The 22027-nt window shown below is 42.6% G+C and overlaps 2 protein-coding genes across 4 annotated transcripts in view; both read left to right on the forward strand.

Moving 5' to 3' along the window:
• LOC140271560 (uncharacterized) overlaps positions 1-16769 on the forward strand; it is a 38898-nt gene extending 22129 nt beyond the window's left edge. The window contains exons 2-9 of one of the 2 annotated variants that reach the window (XM_072366823.1): positions 5112-5316; positions 6841-6895; positions 7063-7153; positions 7285-7688; positions 7822-7986; positions 8367-8528; positions 10243-10377; positions 13223-16769. In XM_072366823.1, the coding sequence (XP_072222924.1) occupies positions 5192-5316; positions 6841-6895; positions 7063-7153; positions 7285-7688; positions 7822-7986; positions 8367-8528; positions 10243-10377; positions 13223-13738 (1653 nt within the window). In that variant the 5' untranslated portion in view covers positions 5112-5191 and the 3' untranslated portion in view covers positions 13739-16769. The remainder of the gene's footprint in view (positions 1-5111; positions 5317-6840; positions 6896-7062; positions 7154-7284; positions 7689-7821; positions 7987-8366; positions 8529-10242; positions 10378-13222) is intronic. The other variant, XM_072366824.1, reaches the window with a different exon arrangement.
• A 1000-nt stretch (positions 16770-17769) lies between these two features.
• Positions 17770-22027, forward strand: part of slc2a4rg (SLC2A4 regulator) — a 38133-nt gene continuing 33875 nt past the window's right edge. Inside the window, exons 1-2 of one of the 2 annotated variants that reach the window (XM_072366597.1) lie at positions 17770-18269; positions 19596-19831. In XM_072366597.1, coding sequence (XP_072222698.1) covers positions 18000-18269; positions 19596-19831 — 506 coding nt within the window. In that variant the 5' untranslated portion in view covers positions 17770-17999. The remainder of the gene's footprint in view (positions 18270-19595; positions 19832-22027) is intronic. The other variant, XM_072366598.1, reaches the window with a different exon arrangement.

Consider the following 22027-nt stretch of genomic DNA (forward strand, 5'->3'; position numbering starts at 1 on the left):
GGGCTGTCATAGTTAACATGTTAATCACGATGCGATTCATTTCAAAATTAATTTTTTTGATCGTGGTTAATCGTGATACCTTAATAAATAGTAATTGGCTTAATAAATAGGAGAAAAGTCACTAAGAGTTCAGAGTTCTGAATCTGATGTGTCTAATGACTGCAGTTTTTCATTCATTTAACTGCCATTAGGACCTGTTCTGTTTGTCGTTAGTTGGCCTAGAATGGCACTAAAGGCATTTACTGCATCTTAAAATAAGGAAAAACCTAATGTGGTCTTTTATTTTCTGTCCAGCTACTCAGTTGGCTTCATGTTTAGCCTCTGGGCTGCTCCAAATTGGTGATATTGTTCTCTGTTAGACATTTCTTGACCACCTCTGTCATATTTAAGGTCCATTACTGGATAAGGTCAACTTTACTCTGTGCACTGTTGGCATTTCTGTCAAAATAAAGTTGGCATCATTAGAAAAGTCAACTGTAGTACATTTATAGAAAACGTCAAGGAACATAACCCGAGATGCTGCCTAAGCAGCATGCACAACATCAAATGTTTTTCTTTTTTCGGCTGTAAACCATACAATGCCATTCTGTTAGAGTCCTGAATCTAAGCCTTTTTCTTGGTAATCCATAGGTTATCTCAGCTGAAAAAGCTTTTACTTTGATCTGCATCAGTGTGATAATGATATTGCTCTTAATATTTAAAAGAGTGTGTCTTAGAAAGTCAACCTTTTGAATTTCACGAGAGAGCTCTACTGTGCATACGAGCATGACTGTAGGGAATCACCTGTGAAATGCTCAGATTAACCTTAATATACTGTGTGCTCAGCCTTCTCAAAGCTATCTAGTTTATGCTTTGTACAGCGTTTGGCTTCTTTCGAACTGAGGTCAGTGTTGTTCGGCTGCTCTGCCCGTCCAGTAAAAGCTAAGCTACAACGTCAGTGAGCCAAAATCTCATGACTGCTGAGATCACAGATTGCATCACAATGTAAATACAAATGTTAATGTCATCCCAAAAATGTAATTTAATCAGGTTAGGTCTATTTTTAAGCACAAAAAATGTCCTACTTTTGTAATAGTGCTGCTAGATCTCCGTGAGATGTTTCATAGTTAAAAGAATTGCTCATAAAAAAGCTGCTTGGTAATAATTGTTCATATCCATAACTAACTGAAGAGATGCAATGAAACAGTGTAGTGTGCCTCCATTTGCACAGGAAAACCAACATTAAGTTGAATAATGATACCAGAAAAACTGTTGTTTTTTTTAAAAATATGACACGTTTGTCAGAATATAATGAAACCGGTGCTGTTCAAACCCAGATCTGAACAGGAAGGACATACGTTAGGCCTCTGTTTGCCTCAAAACCAGTTTTCTTGCACACGAAAACTAGATTTTCTTGTCAACAGTCTATTTTAAGCAAGTGAAAGTAGAGTCTATAATTAGCTTTAGTTGGGCAGATACTGAAAAAAAACAAGAACAAAAAAGCCAAGACTGTGGAGTCTGCCTGCAGCTATCACTCCACTCGTACATTTGAGGTCTGCTTTGCAAAGCTGAAAGTTTGCTGTTAGATTTGTAACACAAAAAATCAAAAAATGTTAAGGTGTGTGTGTGTGTGTCAGTGTGTTTTGGCTTGTGTTGTTATCGCTGAGGAAACCTTCCACCTTGTGGTTATGCTGCACTGCTGCATCCTGCTCTCTTCAGCTGCGTGCATCCGCCCCTCGGTGTCTCTGTGCAACACTCACTTTGACCTCATTATCACCACCATTACCATCAGTATTAGCAATTGTGCTCTTCATCTTCATCATCACTGGCATCTTTATCACAATCGCCAGCAGCAGCAGACATCACTTGTGCTATCACCACCGTTGTCATCATTCTTAATATGCTGTTATTATCGCCATCGTCATTTTACCCGTAATGTTCTGAAATGAAGACAGATGCTGAAATAAACACTGTTTCACCCTAACTGTATGTCACTGTGCTGCAGGGGCGCAGTGCTTCGCACAGACACCACCTTTCCTCGCCCTCAGTCTTGTTCACCACTTCATATACTGTTAGGCATGCTGCCAGACATGTGCTCCCATCTTGCATCGTGTTTGCTGCCACTTCAGAAACGTACCCCATGTATGTATTTCACCCCTGAATATTTCAGAATGGGGCTGACAAAATGCAGGCAGAAACTGAACGCTGATGACCTCCTTCTCCTTGCCTCGTCTGTTTTTTTTTCCTTTCGCCTGGGCTCATCTCCCTGCTTTTTCTCCCCCTGTCTTCGAAGTCTCATCCATATATTTCCTCTCTTTCCTTCCTCACTGTTTTTGGTTTATTTCTTTCTCATTCCTCCTCATACTTTAAGTTTGCCCCCATCTCTCTCTGTCCTCCGTTTTCTTGCATCCTCTCCCGCCTTTCTCTCCTTTCATGCACTCACTTGCTCCAATGTCTGATCACCTTTCCCTTACCCTTTGCTTTCATTCACTGCCTTCCTCTCATTTTCCATCACTCCTCTGTGATGTACTCTGCCTGCCTGTCTGTCTCTTCCATACAGGGCTGTCTGAGGCCTCTGCTCTGCTAATTCATTCGCCGTGCATCGCCTCACATATCTGCAGGGTCAGGCAGACAGACATAGAGGGAGAGAAGGAGAGGAGATCAAGAGGAAGAGAGAGGGACAAAAAAATGAGGACATGAAAAAAAAAAGATGCGGTTTTATCTCCAAGAAACAGAGAGCGAGAGCCAGATCCTGTGGTGGTATATTCCACAATCTCTCCCCAACAAACACAACATATAAAGCTGTATACGGCGGGCCGTGACCTGCTTCTGGGCACTGCTTGCTTTGTCAGTGCACTTTTTCTCTAATCTAATACTTAAATCACATTGCTGCCATTGTCTCTGTTTCTGATGGAATGCACAGCATATGTAGCAGACACTTGTGTGTGTTGTTGTGCCTCTGAATGGGGCAGAAAGGGGCAGTATTTATTCCTGCTACATGCATCTTAGCAGCTAAGCCTGGAATAAAGAGCAAAGTCAGTTTCACTAAACTTGAACATTGATATTAATGTCAAGAGGCATTTTGGATGCTGTACTCCAGGAGCTGGCTGCACCAGATTTTGTAAGTATTTTATTGTCTAGGTTTGTATTAAGATCATGGCAAAGTCGGTGTGACTTTAGCTTGCTGGCAAAACTTTTACAAGACAGATAAGATATGACCAGTTTAGACTGATGAGTATAAGAAGTGCCAAGAAGGGCTAAAATATCTGCACAAGATGAGATTTATCGATCAATCAAATAAATACAGAATTGGAAAAATACAGTTATGTCTGTAATGCTTGTCTGAATGACCAAGTAGCCTCTGTTAGGTTAACATTAGTAACTTTTCTCACTAATTCTAAACCACATTTAACTTTAATGTGACCCACAACTGCACAGAAAGTTTTCTTGTTCTAGTTGGAAGCTAAAAATGTAGAAATTATAGTATTTTTTTTTACTGCACCTTATACTTAAAACACCATTCTTCTTAATATCTCTAACTACACATAACAGTGATGCCGGGTTAAATATACTCCCAAGGACACTGACGTTGTTATTGATGGTAACTGATCAAACCACCAACCTTCCTTTTACCGTCCCAGAGGCAATTCATAGATCAACTATACCATGGCCAGGCTGCGGAGAATAGAATATCTCCATTTAAAATATACCGTTGATAGAATATGACTAGCTGAAAGTAGAGAATCTTCATTTCATAGTTTCTATCATATCATTAATCATTTAATATTTTGTTTAGTATTTCGGTATTTACTAAAGAATGTTTGCTATATCACTAAAATATCAATTATAACCCCGTAGTAAAGTTAACTGTAATAAATCGTTGTGTGTCTTTAAAACAGCAAGTGTCTTACTGTATGTGACATTCATCTCTTGGTTGTTAATTAACTGTTAATGTTATCAGTTAACACACCAGGCACACACCCACTCTATGCCAATGAAAGAAGGTTAACCGACGACGAGCCGACCTCTGTTTGTCGTGCAGTAGTCTGTTTGCAGTAGTCTGCAGGCGCTGGTGTGAAGCTCCAGCTTTGCAACAAAACCTGTGGATGCTGAAATGTTCTGCATGTCGTGTCGCAGTCCGTTGCTGTTTGCTCTGTTGTGTCCACGCTTTGGTTGCTCAGCTTCTGTTTCATTTGCCTTCATGTGTGATTAGTGAGGCTCAGACACCGTGAGCACAGTGGATCGCTGGATTAGTGACGACTTGTTAGGCCAGCTGGGCAAATGTAAGGAGCTGTACTATGTCTGAGGAAACGCTGGAATAGGAGGCAGGTTGAGCAAACCTGATTTATGAATATTCTGGCACTGATGCATCCTAACACACCACGTATAGAAACCTACAAAGTTTGTGATGATGTAGTCACATCTATCTCCACTAATCCAGTAGTGTAGGAAAGGCAGGGAAATCTCCTCACAGTTAAACCTATCTGACACGGATGAGAATTATGTGTGTTTGTGGGATAGGTGGCTGTGGAAGGGTTGTATATCCTTATGTGTCAGAAAGGACTGGTAGTGCAATTCTGTCCTCTATGTAGTACAACTACTACTAACTACTACAAGTGCATTTACCCTGTTATGCACCACTGTTAGAAACATTTTAAATCTTGTTGTCAGTGTTGAATCTTCTTATGAATGGAGAGTGTTTTGGCCACCACTGAAGTATAGCGATAGCGAGTCTGGTTCTACCATCCATGCTCTTGGGAGCTCAGTCGGTTTTTTCCTTTTAAACTAACACAAGAACCCCTCTGGCTTTTCAAAGATATATTGCGGTATCATTTGATCTTTTTTTAACAGCAAAGAGGATACGTGTGATGATGAACAGTTTTTGGCATGCTGATACCTTCTGCCTTGTAAAGTGTTCTATTTTCTGTGCATTGTTCGAGTGAGTCAGAAATAGAAACTGATATGTCAAAAAGAGACAGTGACAAAAAGCATGAGGCAAACCAAGCGCGCACACATGATTGTCTCAGCAAGCTACATGCAAGCAGCATTTATTTCAGCTTCTTCTTATGTCTCATGTCACTCACATGTTATGCCTCTTTCATTCCTTCTTTTATTGTCCCCTGTCTTCACAGGTTTCCCTGATCAGACAGTCTGAGTTGCTGTGTTGGAGCTTGAGTGAACGTAAAGGAGTGAGAAAAACGGGGTTGGTGTCATGGCAGACGAAGAGCAAACTTCAGAGGCTACCTACAAAAACCTGCTGCTCCTGGGAGCCATCGCAGCAGCCTCTGCCTTTGTGGTCACAATCCTCATTGTCCTTGTCTGCGTAGGCTGCCAAAGGTAAGACTGTCATGTGATTTGCAGTGATCAAAAATTGGGATTTGGACTGAATTTTATAAAGAATTAAGGGAGAGAGACAACAGCCAGTTGTATCTTCTCTGCCAAAAGCTCTCCCTGCCCTCCCTTATCCCTCTCATCATCCACTCCCTCTTTTATGTCTCCACTTCTTCTGAACTCTTCTCCTCCCTTCTTTCTCTTCCCTCCTTCCATCCTCTCCATCTCTTTCATCCCCTGCTCTAAGCAGAGTGGCAGTAATGAATGTTAATGGCTGCAAGTGTCAGATCAGATGAAATGATGCTTACAGGGTACTGAGGAGGAGGCAGGCCAGAATCAGAGCAGCCTCACGTCACGACTCTCAAGCAAACTCCTCAGCAGACAAAAGCAGTTGGACACCCCACGGTTTAAAGAGGATCACACTCTGAGCCAGGGGAGAGCAATGGAACAGCCTATGTATCTGTTTTTTTTTACCCCCAGAACCCTCAGGGACCAATCACAGGCCGTGCTGTGGCTTTGTTGCCATGGGATACAGAGATAAGGATGTAGAGAAATGTCAAACCAGCTTATGTCATAGAAATAAAACCACACTGCTGTTCCAATCTAAAGAATAATATAGAGTTTAAGCTCCCTGCGGGACGTTGCCGAAATGTTCAATCATTTGCCAGTCCAAATCCACTTTTTCATGTACAAATACCAATCCTACCATTATTTATTTTCCCTCTATTTATTTTGTCCAAATTCCAGGGATTACAGTACATATATTTTAAGCCTAAGAGTTGTAAAATAATTGTAACAATTCTCTGACTTTGTGCCCTATTGTCACTTTTATATGAACCCCCCGCCTGTATCATATCATTATAAAAATCTACAGGGGAGCTCCATCTTGCTAGAGGAGACAATATCTTGCTCCACTAACATGGATCTGACACAATATTTCAAGCTTCTTGCATAATAAGATGGCACACGCCTCCTGCACCTGTTTGCAAACCAGAGATGCTATTTATTGCCACATTGTGTTTTGCAGCGCTGCACTAAGATCTCACGCGTTGCAGATCCTCACCCTCCAAAGCGAGAGAAAAGAGACGAGGGGGTAGAGCAGTTCTCACATTGCCGAACAGCTTTTGTCTTCTTACTTCATCTCGTTGCTCTTGCACCATATCAACTGTTTCCTGTGGCTACAGCCACCTCCAGGGATCCACAGTGATGCATAACATTTATCCAGATACATTCGTTTCACAAGGTTCAAACCAGAGCAAACCAACATATCGCAAACTACAAAAGAATTCTTGTAAGTTTTATTGAATTTATCTTAAAAAATGAAAGAAATCCACTGAAGGTCATCTTCGCTTCGACAAAATCCTGAGTCACGCTCTATTCACTGTGTGACTGGGCTTTTGTTATCAACCAAGGACATTTGTGCCCTAACCAGAGTTGGATGCTGATAGAATCTATCTGCTCTGAGTCTGTGTATTTTCTCTTTCTGTCCACCGGCTCCTGTTGACCTTCCTCGCTTTGATGTCGTGTTAGAAAAAGCAAGAGCAAGCATCCCCCAGCTGGAGAGAAAGGGACATCTGTAAATATGGTGAGACGTGCTTTCATTTGAGTCCCTCATTCCGCTGTTCTCTCTGCCTCCCTCCCTGTCTCCAGCTACTTCTGCCCTTTTCCTTCCGAGCTGTTTGTGTTCACAGATGCACATGCATGTGTTTGCATGTTTTATGCCTCCATTGACTGTCTGTATGTGTGCGACAGCAGGGTACGCTTCGGCATCCGAAACTGAACTCCATGAGTAAATCTGACACCAGACTGGATGAGATCAATCGCTTTCCCTGCAATGGAAACTGTAAGTGGTGACTAACGGCTTCTATGTGATGATAAATTATGGACTCCTCTGAGCTGTTACACTTTATCAGGCATGTCCCCTCCAACGCTTTCTTACTTTCCCTCCTCCTCCTCCCACCTGTCTCTGTGCAGCTGTTAGTAAGAGCCGTCCAGCCAGTATGGACCTCCTACTTCTACACAGTCGGCGTTCCCAAACAGACCTCAGGCCCTCGCATGGACGCCAACTCCCTCAGATCCCCACCAGTCCAGAAGAATCTGGCCAAGGGGGAGGAGGGGACACAGCTGGCAATGGAGGAGGAGGTGGAGGAGGGGATGCTAGAGACCACACCTACACCGAGGTGGGCTTGCGCAAAAACCCCACTCCCACCCACTACCTGGACGATGGCCTGTACGAAAGTGTAGGTGTCCGAGAAGGTGATGCAGGCCCACAAGTTCCCTCTGCTCCTGCAACCACATCTGCCAACACTCCAGCCTCAGTCAGAGCAGCTCAGAGCCCGTCAGCTCATGCTAACGGAGCTCGTGATGGAAATGGGAACGTACGTACTCATGTTAAATACACAGAACCACACGGTATCAGTCAGAAAACTACGAGGAGGAGGTGTCCGGCTAGAAAGCCAGTTAAAAAATCTTGTGTTGTCATGTGTTGTGTGTGTTTGTTTTTCCTCTCAGGGTGGCAGATTGAACGGCAGAGGGAATGGCACCATTAATGGAACCATGACAGGAAGAGGTAATGGGACAAGTGGCGTAAACAGGTCCCCTCTGTCCTCTGCCAACTCCCTGGTTATTCAAGATCCATCTGCTGCGGAATATGCTTCCATACGGAAGTTTAAAAAGGTATTCATAGACATCCATTTTCTTATCAAAGTTATTTAAACGCTGTCTTGAAATGGAAGAAGTGATGTTAGAAGTCTGGAAAAGAGCAGGGGATTGGGATTGCTCCAATATGCAGCAGTTCATCTGGGTTAATAGATCTGACAATAAACATAAGTCTGTATAAAACTATAAGTCTTAAGAGCAACTGCTGAAGTGTGCAAAATGTTAATGTGTCAAACACATTGCTAATATGAACTTTAACAATTCTAATTACAGCACTAAAGCTCCTCTGATATGCATCAAAAATAAAATAAAAATTAAATTCCAAGGTCTTTTGTTTGCTGTGATCTTTTCGGAAAGCTTTGAGTAAAACATCTTCAATCATGATGTATAACCTCCAGGTTGACAAGTTAAACAGGAAGGAGAATAACGGCGCTGACAGCCAGTCAGACAGCCAGTCGAGCGTGAGTGATTCACCCTCTGCTGGTCCTCCTCCGCTCCATCGCAGTCAGGAGTTTCCACGCAAACCGCTGGAGCCATTTCACCTGCACTCCTTCCCAAAGGTACAAGCATCATATGCTCTATACTAACCTAATCTGTCATATAATTCCAAGCCAGTCGCATTTCCCAACTGTAAGCCTGCCTGCATACCACTAGAGGGAGCTGTCCACTAACAAACAAGTATTTATGATTGGCCTAAAACATTCATTTTTACTCACTTAATGCCTCATCATTTTACTTGTTACCACACTAATTGTCCAATCTTAATGACTCTTTTTAGTATATATTTTTTTTCTTATACTTGAATTTTTTATTGACATAAAAGAATTGAACATGCCAACTGAGGTGGAATTTGTGAAAAAACACAAAAAGATATCTATAGTGTGAAATAGAGGGACAGGAAGATGATCAGCCCTTTTCCTGTGGCTGTGATATCTGATCTTTCAAACATGTTCATGTAGCATAAAACAGAGGGCTTTGTCTTTCGAGGAGACTGAGAAGGCTGTTTACTTAGTTTCATCTTTGCTGCTGAAGCCAAACTAAGTTGCTGACCTGCACTTTTAATCTGTGTATGCTTGATAGTATGTGTGTGTGTGTGTGTGTGTGTGTGTGCATGCAGGTGTCTTTTCCGCCCCTTTGCACTGTGCAGCGCAGCGCAATATTAGAGTAAAGAGTCGAAGGATGGATTATGTAAGAACTTGGCAGGTTGCCCAGCTGCCTGTGTGTGTTTTTTTTATATGTGTGTGTGTGAGTTCCTGTTGAATCTATCAGCAAGTCTGCCTAGAAAAAGCTAACAGGTAGCCAGAAGCCAGTGTCAGGATAAATATTGTGCACATATTGAAGCCATTTACTCTGCCCCAGCTATTATTACTCACACTCAGTGAACAGGAGGAACGTATAAAAGTTTAATCATGTTTGGTCGCATATGCACACGCCACTTTGTGTGTTTTAATTGGTAACTAATTGGTCTTGCTCACCAGAAGTTATAAAAAGTATTTGCAAGAGCAGTTCTTTCTATTACTTCCATGTGTGATCAGTTATGCCGTTCACATAATTTCATGTAAAAATCCATTTACCATGTCATTCAACATTTGCAGTAAGGCCCTATCTGTTTTATTGAATACACAGATTCCTCTCTGCTTCCTATCTTGCTGAAATGATTTCTACCGGCAGAGTTAAATTAAGCATTGACTGGGTCTGCTCGTCTGTCAGCAGGATATCTTTGAGTGAGCAGATTTGCATAAAACCCTGTGGAACAGTTGGTCACAGAGCAAGGAGGAACTAAAGAACGAGCTGCGTTTTTTCTTTTTTTTTTTTACATGAGTAGAGCACAAGTCTTCGTGTAATATGATGTTGTTTTGAAAAGTTCATTTTCAAAGGAGCCACTTGGTGATTTATTTGTTTTGATGTCGACATGAAAGCTACATGAAAGCAAAAAAAAAGCCACTTCATTTACCATCTGTAGATGAAAATAATGGTGGCTTCAACAGCACTGATTGAATTTAATGAAAGCAGTTAACATTAATCCCACAGCACAGGTGACTGACTTTCAAGACTGTTCTCTCCGTTTCTTGCTATGACTCACACTTATTCACCCACGCTGTGTAACATTGTCACATCTTCGACAAGACAAACAAGGACAAGTAAAAACTGAGTGTTAAAAAGTTGCTGAACGATCCCTTTTTAATGATGTGATTTGCTTTTGCACTGAGGTTCACGGATCACACCCTAACTGCAAAACTTTCCTGAGCTCCCTGTGTGATTTTTCTTCATCAGGAGGCGGTGTTCATCGGCAATGGGGAGCAGTATATCTGGAAGCCTCCGGAGGATGATGACATCATCACCTTGCACCCACCTCCACTCCGTGCAGATAACGGACAGGGGCACCCATTGCCCCCAACTGCAAAAGAGGTAGTATGTGTGTGCATGTTTGTGTGGTGGTAGCTGGGGGTAGGACAAATTAAAGTGGGGGTGCCTCGCAAGACGCCAAGGAGACGGATACACTGACAGGTCTCGGTTGACTGCTGTGTTTACCGATGGGGGCAACAGTTTGATTGGTCACGCCTTCGTAAAACCGCTGCTCTGTGACCTGCCTGTCATACGAGGTTTCTGCTTACAGAAAGAGGTTACGTTACATGGATCCAGCACCCCCACCGCTTGCCTGAACCTTGACCCCAATCTCTCCGCCCCCACCCATCTGTCTGTCTTCAACATACATCCAGACAGATCAAACATCGGTATCACCTGCTGCTTAATGTTAATCATCGCTCAGCACTGGTGGGGCTGTTTGTTACAGGTTTGCTGTTTTTGCCTGATCAGCCCAAGCAGATGGAAACACAACTGACCTATATATACATATATAAATATATATATGGCCCGGTGGTGAGAAGGGGAAGTCTGTTTGCCGATCATGTCACATACTCATACTCACATGCATCTCATATGTGCTTCCACATGGAGCGATTTCACCCCCACTTCTCCACTCACAACCTCTCTGTATTTGCACTCTGCTCTACCCAGAGTAACGTACGGAGAGGGCTATAAACAGTGTAGGAACTTTTGTCATGCCTGGGGGTCAGGGTCAGTCAGTCTGAGTGGTGCAGTTGTCCCTGAAATAGACCACTGTCTAATATTCGTGTTCACTTCTCTTTTTCTTTATCCACCTCATCTAGTATCTAAGTCTGACACAAAATCTGACACACGATTTACTATTATCGTGTTGCTCACATAAGACATGAAAACATACCAGAACATGAAAGTATTTTTTTTATGTTCTTGGAAACGTATAAAAGTAGCAGTGCAGCAGTTCTGACAAGTTTTAAGCTGCTGGGAGTTTCTTGTCTAAGCCAATGTTGAGTAAAAGAATTTGGTTGCTGTACATGGAGATTAAGGGGTTAAGTCTCTGCGGTTCAGAGCCAGGTAAACTCCTCCTCTGCAGATCCAAGTGGTACACAGAGCAATTGGCTTTTACTCTATTCCTCAATCTCTCATTTGACTTTTCTCTCCTTCTTTCTGTCCTCTCTTTTCCTTTTTTTGTCTTTTATTAACTTTCTTCTCCTCAATAGTTGTTGTGTTTTTCCGTTCAAGAGTTTGTTGTTGCCCTAACATGCCCCAGTACTCTGCAGTTTGTCAGTTGCAGCCGTCAAAAGGTGTTGAATTTCCACTCCCAACTGGCTCCCTCTCCCTCTGCTCCACTCCCTTTGTGGCTATTAAGAGGCGTGCCTTCCCCAACCAATCACATTGCACAAAGCATGTCTTACCAGATGAATGTCAACAACTAGAAAACTATTTAGAAAATAGTGCAGTATTTGCTATTCAAAACGTAGATTATAAACAGATACGTCAGTTGTGCACATTGCTCTGTTTCCCACTGATAGTGTATGCAGAAAGTGTTACTTATTGAAGCCTCGGCCTAAGCTGAGACCTAAAAACATAACAGAGAGAAGTACATGATGTGTGTGTGGGGGGGGGTAAACATTCAATGGCAGGCTTCCTAAACAGCTGTAGCTCAGTTTTGAAATCCCCATCATCTTGTGACTTCCTTCCTCTGTTGCACAAAGCTACACACTCTGTGTGCACACTCACACTGCGCATTGTCTGCACACACTTACAGCATACGCCAGGATCTTTGTTTATCCAAAAAGGTCACACAAGAGATTTGTGGGGGCAGGGTATGTGTGGCGCATCAGATCACTCTTTGACAGAAGCAGAGAAAGAAAGGGTAAGAGATTTTCACTGACCAAGTTTTTTCCCCAGCAGTGTGCTTATTACATATAATGCGAGGCGAGCACTCACAAACAGGAAGAGTCTTGTCGACGGTCTCTATGCTCCCGAGCTTCAGTTTTTTGGGAGAATGACGAAAATCAGGTTAATCAGTGTGTGTTTGTGTGGGACAGAGAGAGTTTGCATAGCCAGTGTTTCTCAAGGCCCGTAGAGCAGAGCTGCTGGTCTGGGTGTGAACATGGAAGGTAAACAAGACCATGTCCCACAATCCTCTGCTCTTGTGCTCCTCTTGAGGAATTTTGACACAGAAATACCAGAGGTCACAGCCCTGGTTTATCAAAATTCCTCACAAGACTTCACACATGCATTTCAGTTGTGAGTCCTAGATATCACTGTAAGTATGCACATACAGAAGTATGAATAAGATGCATTCATACACCTCGGCTGCATGCTGCTCTAAATACATGGAGGTGTGCAGAATACATTTGTGAATGCTGCACTTTTTTTCTAGCTCAACAAGTTGGCTGTCACCCAGATCTTTCACACCATACACCAGTTGTGGTGAAATTTTAACAGGTTCATCCACTGCAAAACTAACTCTGTCCCAGCCTAGAACTCAGCGAACTGATAACACAGTTTACACTCTCTTATCCATCCTGGTCAAAATAGGTCAGTTTACAGCACAGAGCATGCTCTGTTAGCACATGTGCAAACACACAAACTATGCTCATCCCGTCATTTTTACACAACAAACTAACAGTATTTTATATTTATTCTAATGGTCATATATTGTAATTGTATTACTTTAAAACAGGAAGACGTGAGATGATGAGATTTAGGTCTAAATGCAGTGCAGCATGTACAGGCTATGTATTGGTTGTGGTAATAAAAATTCTCCCATATAAACAAGGCAGTGAAATGAGGTAACCGGACCTCCCACCAATAAATGAGAAGATAGAGTGGGGCTGTACTTCAGTGTTGTAAACTCATTAAATAACACCATACTCTGCTCTTCTCCTGTGTGTGTTCTCAGATTGCAGACACTTACTCCATCGTATGTCATACCCAGAAAAAGAAACCTCCTATCGAGCACAACGGAGCAAAGACCCTCCCGCGCTCGTTTGGTGGGGAGAGGGGAAACCAGAGTTCTCGAGGCCGCGGCAGAGGTGTCCAAGGCCAGGCACGGTCCCAGGAGGAGCCCTGCTATGAGCCGGTAGGAGACAGGTCATGGTCCTCTGCAGTCGCTGAGTCTGACCCGGCATACGCTAGTATCGACCCGCACCGGAAACGTGAGCAGGGGGGAACCAATAACAGCTCAGGTGGAGGCAGTGCCACTCTGAAGAAAAAGAAGCAGATGCCACAGCAGCAGCAGGCAGCACCGGCGGCACCTCAAGGCTCAGGACCCACCGCCCCTCCTGCCCGAAGCCTCCCTGGTGGGGAAAACTTCTATGAGACCATCAGTGATGTAAAACAAGGGGGAAACAGCTCCAGCACTACCACCATTTTCACATTCAATGATGGGATGGAGATGTATGTCACTGGCCTGTAGCACACTGGTAGGCAGAGAGGGCCCAGAATCCACCGGTACAGATTCCAGGAGTCTTCCTGTTCACCGGCCTTCAGTTTGCTGTACATAGACAAAAGGCAGGCTCACTGTATTCAATCAACGTGAGGATCCATTTTGTGTTGACATCAGGTACAAACAGGGTCTTAATCCAGGTTCAGACTTTCTTTGAATGGTCTGTACTTCAGAACCAGCCTAAGCCTAGTCCAGCCCAAATATGGACCAAATACATTTTAACAAAAATGGCAAAAAAAGAAAAGAAAAAATACTGGAATATACATCAATGTTCTGTGTGACTGGCCATATTCACCCGTTTGTGCATCGTTTTCCATAATATCTTTATTTTTATAAGAACACTGTACTCTTATGAGTATGTGGTGTAACTCACAAACTGAGAAAAACACACTTTGAATATATATAAAAAAAGAAATGTGCATGCATTGTGCAAACTCACGCAAAAATACACATGAAAATAGACAGAAGTAGCAATGAAAAGGGATATTTAAGGAGTCTGAGATATCCAAACAAACACACGCCCCATCTTTGAGGGACTTGGGTAACATAAGCACATATATATGTCACAGATATTTGTGGCGCTTTGCTCTCGCTAAACAAACATGAAACAGGTTTGCAGTGCGCGCTGACCTGTTGCCTGGCAGACAGCATTGTGGTGCTTTGTTCAAACATAGGTCTATAATTTGCAACCTGCTCAAACACAGAAGTAAATGAAGATGATTGCCTTCATTCCACAAATCTTCACCAGCGTGCCCCAAGCTCAGCAGCAGTTATTAGTAACAGGAGTCACAATACCTGCAAAACATGACTTTGGCTCAAAAATGTAACCTTCATTTGAATTAAGAGAAAGTATTCCAAGATCAAGATAAAGTTAAAAATCCACACTCAAATTTGACAAAAAACATCTGTAGCAAAAGGCATGTTGACACACCCCAACACCCCCCCACTCACACACACACACACACACGCACACATTTTTGGCAGAGTCATACAAGGTGAAGTGATAAGGTCAGGGGCAGTGAGTGGCTTGTGCAAGAATTTCCCCAGAGTGATGTTTCACAATATGAGATCTTAACTGTATTAAAAGGATAAATGAGAGATACTTTCCAAAAATTAGGAACCGAAAAATTGTCCGAAACAATACAGGATCACCATTCTGTGCTGTTAATATCTCATGTCCTCTGGAGGCTGCAAAAATCTCTTTTTATGGCCATTGTAATTTTGCACTGGACAGCTGCAGAGCTTAATTGTGCGTTAGTGTGCTCTAAAGAGTGTATTCGAGCTCAGTTCTGATTCAGTTTCTGGATTCAAGTCAAAGCCAGAGCTCCTCATAGCTCACCAGACTTAGGTCTGGTGGTTGAAATAGTAACAGAAGTTTTTGACTCCAAAGAAAATAAAGAGCTTTGCATAAAAATTACCATTGAGTGTCCTTTGGAAAGTTGCCCCTCTCCTTTTCCCCAACCTCGTCTCCAGCCTCTGTACTGAGTTCTTTTCCATTATAAACAACATCTTTCCCATGTAGCTTTGGGGGACCTTAAAAAAAGAAAGAACACAGGAAGAACAAACATTTGGGACTTAATATATGAGCATAAAGGCAAGAGTTGAGCAGGGATACAAAGTGCTCACTTACTGTGAAACAAACTTGCATAGAAAAGACGGGATTAGAAAGGTTAGTAACATAACTTTAGAAGTGCTACTGTGTCAGAAAGTATGTAAAAACAAATGCACACTGTACTTTAATGCACTGTTTATTTTTTATCTTGCCTAATGGTTAAATAGCTCACACCACTGCCATAAAAACAGTATGTTTATGTTGTTGATGCAATTTTTCCTGCTTGATCAATTAAGTGCATGCTTTAATATGTGGCGATGAAAACAGATTTTGTGGTACTTAATTTATCTCTAGTTACTCCTTTCTGTTGTACTTTTTGCCATGTGATGCAAAGGCATTCAGTTTTTCCAAAGCAACCACTCTGAGGATTGGGGAACAGAGAGTAATAGAGAGGAACTGCTGCGAGAATATGGCAGAGCATTGTTGTTGTTTTTTTGTCAACTCTGGGGAGCAACAGAAAGTGTTAGAGTTTTGGTGGAAGGTGCACAGCTACTTTAATGTTGGAATAGGATCACTGCAAGTGGACACAGAAGCAAAAAGCACATTTTGCTTCCACTTGGTCAGCCTGTGCATGTACTCCCACCCTCAGCTGTATCCATCTTCCAGTAACCAACACAGCCCTTTCTTTTCTTTGCTTCACCTTTCTCCTGCACTGTACAGCAGAGGGCCCTTTGATGTCCAGTTCTGAGGGACTCAGGGAGTGATATGTGGGTTGAGGAGGGGGCAGGGGCTGTGGGTCAGGCCAACCCCAGCCTCATATCAGCAGTGCACCAACGACTCAACTACTGTCTGATATGAAAAATGGGCAACAGCTGAGATGCTAAGCTTTGAGGCTTCACTTGAACAGTGTGTACTGGGAATTGCTATCACACTCTATCCTTTTTCTGTGGCTGTCACCTAAAGTTTCACGTTTTCTTTATCCTGAGAGAAAGCACTGGTCTGATATGCTTTTTTGAACGCTGTTACACACTGACTGAGACAGATGTTCACTGCACAAATAGTATGACGATGTAAATGTGTAATATACTCTGTTGCTTTTCTGATGTTGTTCCATTGTAACATAAAGTATACAGTATATTTGTTGACAAAAAAAGATGGTTATCACAGACACATTGTACTTTGTGGATGCAAAATGTTTCATGCTTTCCATGCAGATACAGATGCTGTTGGTTAATTGTCTTAAGATATAATTACGGGCCAATACTGCTGTGACAGCTGTAGCCAATGTTGTATGTTCTTAAAGCACAGGGTTTAGTTTAAAAATGATGAATATAATTAAATATAGTGTGAAGGTGCAGATATGCAAAAGATTGTAATGTTTTATATTACCCTTCATAAAATATTAAAGTGAGTTTTTACTTTTCTAATAAAGTTGCACATTATAACATGTTTGCTTTGCCCGTAGTCTTAGTGCTTTGTAAAGGCTCTCGAACTGAGCAGCACCACAGTTTAGTTCCTGCTTTGCCGCACCATCACATTAATATTCCCAGCCTCCAATAATGCAGCTTGCGATAAAAGGTGTTAAGCAAGAAAGTAGAAACTGCTATGTGTTCTGTATCTTTCATCAACAGGTGTTATTCAGTAATGTTTATGAATTCAACCTCTCCATCAATTATGTCTAAAGAAGGATGTTGAACAGAGATCCTGCTTGGGATACTTAGCTCTATTTTCGCTGAACGTGCTATCCACGGGAGGTAAGCATATGAAGAATATTCAGGATTCTGTAAAGTGGGTGAAACTTTATGCAGTTAACCCGTATAATGTAGTCATTTGGGGGAAACAAAACCGCACAATTGAATGAAGTCAAGATCATAAACCATCAAAATGACAGAAATCAAGCACCATAATAATGACTCCACTCCAGCCCATTTTCTCGAATTGCATTGTTTTGGACAATAATCTATGCCATTATTATATACACTTTGTACATCTGTATTGCGTTATAACTGTAGCTTGCCTGCCCAAATAAAAGGGGATTTTAACTGTTAGAGGGTAAAAACAACGCGTTCATCCGATCTATAATAACCCGCTTTGAAAGTGTATTGCATACGTCATACTTCGTGGTCCTCTAAATCATCGTTTGATTTGCAGAAACGTAAATGCGCAGTTTGCTTCTGAGGCCTGCATGTTATTTTTCCTGCGCTCTCGCCCTCGCCTGGCTGGCAGACCCGGCTCGTCGTCGACAGACACCGGCCGGTAAACTGTCGGGCACGCCCCCTCCTCTCTTCCTCCCACATTACTTGGATAAGGAAAAAAACATGATTGACGCGGTCAAACGGACCAATCAGGAGCTGTCTCACCGTGGATGCGTGCCAAAGTGTAATGTTTATGTACTCATCGGACCAATAGGATTGCAGCAGAGGGGGCGTGGCATTGGTTTGGAGGAAAGAGGCAAAACAATCTTTTATCCTCCTAACCGGGCGGCTTTTTGGATATGCTGGGTAGCTGCGGTGGCGGTGGTGGTAGAAAACTTTACATATAGTCTAGAATAGAAGTAAAAAAAAAAAAAACAGACAGTTCCTATCAACTCGCGACAATCTTGATAAATGTATCTAATTTGCACTAAAATCTACAAAAAGCCGGTTTTCTTTCTTTAGTCTCCACTCGCACTGTCTGAATATGGAGTCTAAATATATTTTCGAGAAGTCGTCGGTTGGGACAAGGGTCGGCGGTGCGGATTTTAACTGCCGGGTAGGCCGCTCTGTGCTGCGCGACACCCGGGTCCCCATGGTGGAAAAAAGCAGCTCCATGCCGGCGTACACACAGGGGCCTGTCCTCTACACATTTGTAATGGACGGTGGCTTAACGGCGGAGGTTAAAAACGAGAGAACCCCGTCCAAGGGAAACGGGGTACCGCCGGGTGCTCGAATATTGCAGGACGTGGAAAAAGTAAGTGCTGTTTAGAGGGTGTGCGCACGACTCTGTTAGCCGTCAAAGTCATCTGTACAACCAAGTTACTACACAGACAATGTCGAGCAAGAAGGGTTAAGCTGTCATGTTGCTGCATACGTTTAAGTTTGACAGTTTACGCCGCTTGCCTGCGCCGTTAGTGCGTTTTAATGGTAGCAACTGTGATGCTGACAGGAGAACTACTGCTGCAGGCCTAATTTTGTTTTAAATAGTTTATTTGGTCATGACAGTACAGCTGACTTATTAAAAGCGTCAATAATTTCACCAAATGTTGAAATGTGTCGTCCTAAGTATTTGCGTCCGTCATAACCGCTTTAAATGGCGGCTCATTTTATGTGCAAAGTTTACAGAAAAAGGGGGGCAGGGACTCTAAACTACAAGCTCTACCCTCCCCCCACGACTTCAGGGTGGAGCTACAACGTGGGCTTCCTGGCTGCAAACAGGGCCCGGCTCAGACGCAACAGAATTAATAACTGTACTCGGTCATACGGATGTGATGATGTATGTTTCAGCTGTTTGTCTCGCAGCAGCTTTTGGTCCCATCACACTTTTACCTTACGGTACACATGTGTTTTCCTGTGTCATTTTCAGCAAGTATTGATATCTCGGTGGAGCGTTTAATGAAATCATGTCACATTTGTCCCTGCAGCATTGAATACGCATATATGGCGGATCTCCACACGCTTTCTTTTATTTATATATATATATATATATATATATATACACACATATGGGCTGAATCAACAGTTTATTTAGATTTAGTTAATTTTCTCTAAAGTTGCCAGGTGCCTCCTCTGGAGCATGGAGAGAGGCATGGACTATCAGGGGAAACTATGTTAAATTAAAATGCTTCATGAATTGTGCTTTTCCTCCAGTAAAATTCGGTTTGGATCCCATTTTTTCTTAAAAAAAAAAAAAAAAGAAAGTTTTTTTAGAAGGACTAGTTGCCAGTTGGCAGAGAAGTTTGATGCATATAGTTTCTCTCACAGAAATGTCCGTTTTTCCCTGATTTAACTGTCAGATGTGAAGTGCTCTTCCTCTTTGCTATACTTTATGTGACAACAGATAAACTTTGTTTAGCTCAGATGAACACTGCTTGAAGCAATTACTTTTAATTCAAGGATTTTAGCTTTTTTTCAAGTTGGTTCCAAGAGACTTTCTTTGAGAGGAAATAATTTTGTGCTAAAATAAATCTTCTTATTAAAATGATGTGTTACTAAACGTATTATTCCTAATGCAGTCGTACTCCTAACAGGCCATGTAATGATAAACTGACTTACGTGGGCTTTTTGCTTCATTCTCTAGACTGTCCTTGGGGACCAAAGGGACAGTGGTTCCACTGGGATCCTGAAGAGGGCCAGTCCAACTCCCTGTCCAGGCGTAAATGGGCAGTTGCCAGGCAGCTACATGCATTTGGACATCAGAAACCCAGGAAAACAGGCAGAGCTGGCCAGCAACTTCAGAGCAGCTCAAGGGCAGAATGTACCACAGGCAGAGAGACAACCCCACCCCTCCAACCACATCCCTGTCCCCAGAAACAGGTATGGAGAGGCCGGTGGCTCTTCAGTTCTATTGCTTGGGTGCTGTGTTGAAGCGAAAGACGCATCCACTCTTTGTAATTTAGTGATTGAGAAAACACAAAGTTTGGGCGCATGTGTAATCAGTCCATGTGATTCTGGAGCACACTAACTGTCCGACCCATTTTCATGTGCACAGATCTTGTGTCTATCAAGCCTGAGCCAGAGGATCATTTGGCACTGAAATTGTGGTCATGAAAGCAATCAGTGCCGGCAGTTTTTCTGCTCGGCTCTGACTTGTCTTCCTTAAAGTCCTGACTAGAAGAGGAGCTCACCATCTGGCTACAGCTGTACAGTGGTTTGTGCATGAATGGTGTGGGGGCGTACTGGTTAACTGACCGCATGTTTGGTGTTCTATCCAGAACAGTTTCGAAACACTGTGCCTTAAGAGAGCCAGAGCTTGCAAAGAGGGCCAGGATTGCTCAATAACTTGACCAAAGGAAAAAGAGGAGGATGGAATATTTTTTACAGATAAGTCGGTTAACTACATTTGGGAAAGTTTTTACAAGTCAGATGTCTCAGTGTGCTGACTGTTTGAAACCTAACGCTATCTTTGTTGACCTACTTTTGACAGATGAGGCTAGTTGATGTATTATGTGCTGGCTGTATGTCAGGCAGGAAGATGAACTTGAGTGTTTTGTTAGCGGTGCAGTTTGCTTTTGCTTCGACAGTTTCACATCATTTTCCGGCACGGTAGCGTAGATGATCTGAGGGTAAACTCCATGAATATACAAGCTGTTTCCCACAGAGTGAGCAGAGCGTGCATCCAGAGCCAAGCCTAGTGCACTGATATAAGTGATTATGTAACAATAAAGAGGACTGGGAGAGGCTGGACATGGTGCCAAAGAACCATTAACTGCTTTTTACGCAGTTATCGGTTACCATCTGGCTGTCAGGCACATCTAAGCAAGATGCCTGGTGGCAGTACAGTACAGAGTAAAAACACAGTAAGTCACTGTTATGATTCCTTTAATTGAAACCTTAATTTAAAAACAATGAATTATGGGATATGATTGTTTTCGACAGATTGTGAGTTAAATAACAAAAGAAGTTCCAGCTGCAGAGTGAGCTCGACAGTGGGTGGGGTTTAAACACCACACGCCTCCACTTCCTCCGCTCAGCACGTGAATTTCACGTGCTGCTGGTCATGAAGGTTGTGAGTGAAAGTCCCAGGAGGGATGCAGGGCTGATGATAATCTGAAACCAGAAGGGTCTCCTATCTGCTTCTCTGCGAGGGTGCGTTTGTGAGAGTTTACTTACTTAGTTACTCAGATGTGAGAGTTTCTTCTGCACGTCGATGGCTATCTTTCCACGCTGATGCCACAGTAAAGAAGTCTGAGATGACACGACACCGACTGAAGGAGATTGCATAACATTATATAGCCATGTGCTCATATTAGTGACACCTCTTTGTAGCTGCAGTGACCTTTCAGATAGGCTCCCTGCTTTTACCTTGCACACATTTGCTTTTCTTTTGCAAATGGTGAAAGAAGCTTTCGTCTCTAACAACAAAACAGTTTTCTTTGCAGTTATTCCCCATTCTGGTTTATTGCATTGACACCTGAAGCACCCTCCAAGTGTAGGAATGTTCCAAACTCTTTGGTTGTCTGTAACACAGAATGAAAAACAATCAGAAAAACTTGCCAAAAAGATGTTTTCAAGTAGATGTTTGTTGTTGGCCAAAAGTCAGAAACCCAAGATGGAAACACGGCGGCGGCAACCCCAACTGGACAAACTGGAACCAGTTAATGCTTTGTAAAGAAACCAAACTGGTTAAAAATGAATTCCCAACAGTTGCGGACTGTTTTTCTATTTGATAAGTTAATTATTCGACCTATTGTTTCAGCTCTTGTATTACTTCATTCTAATAATGCTTGCTAAATTCTCTTGGGCTCAGTCCAGCTCTGTCTGTTTACCAGATGTGTGCAATGTGGTATTATTCACAAATTATGAGAGCGGCTTGTAAAGAGACTGGAGTTGCCACATAGATGCATTTAGCACAAAGTTGGTTGGAGTGTTTTTATTGAGTAACAGACTTGTGCTACAATGTGGGACTCTTATTTTTCAAGCAGTGGAAACACTGAGGGGATTGAGCTTGAAATCTGTGCATGTGGATGTGTCCAGCAGTGCATTCTGTGCCTCCGTTGGATAATGACAGCA

This window comes from Leuresthes tenuis, unplaced genomic scaffold (assembly GCF_036924035.1).
Source record: "Leuresthes tenuis unplaced genomic scaffold, fLeuTen1.0.hap1 SCAF_16, whole genome shotgun sequence".
NCBI classification, from domain to species: domain Eukaryota; kingdom Metazoa; phylum Chordata; class Actinopteri; order Atheriniformes; family Atherinopsidae; genus Leuresthes; species Leuresthes tenuis.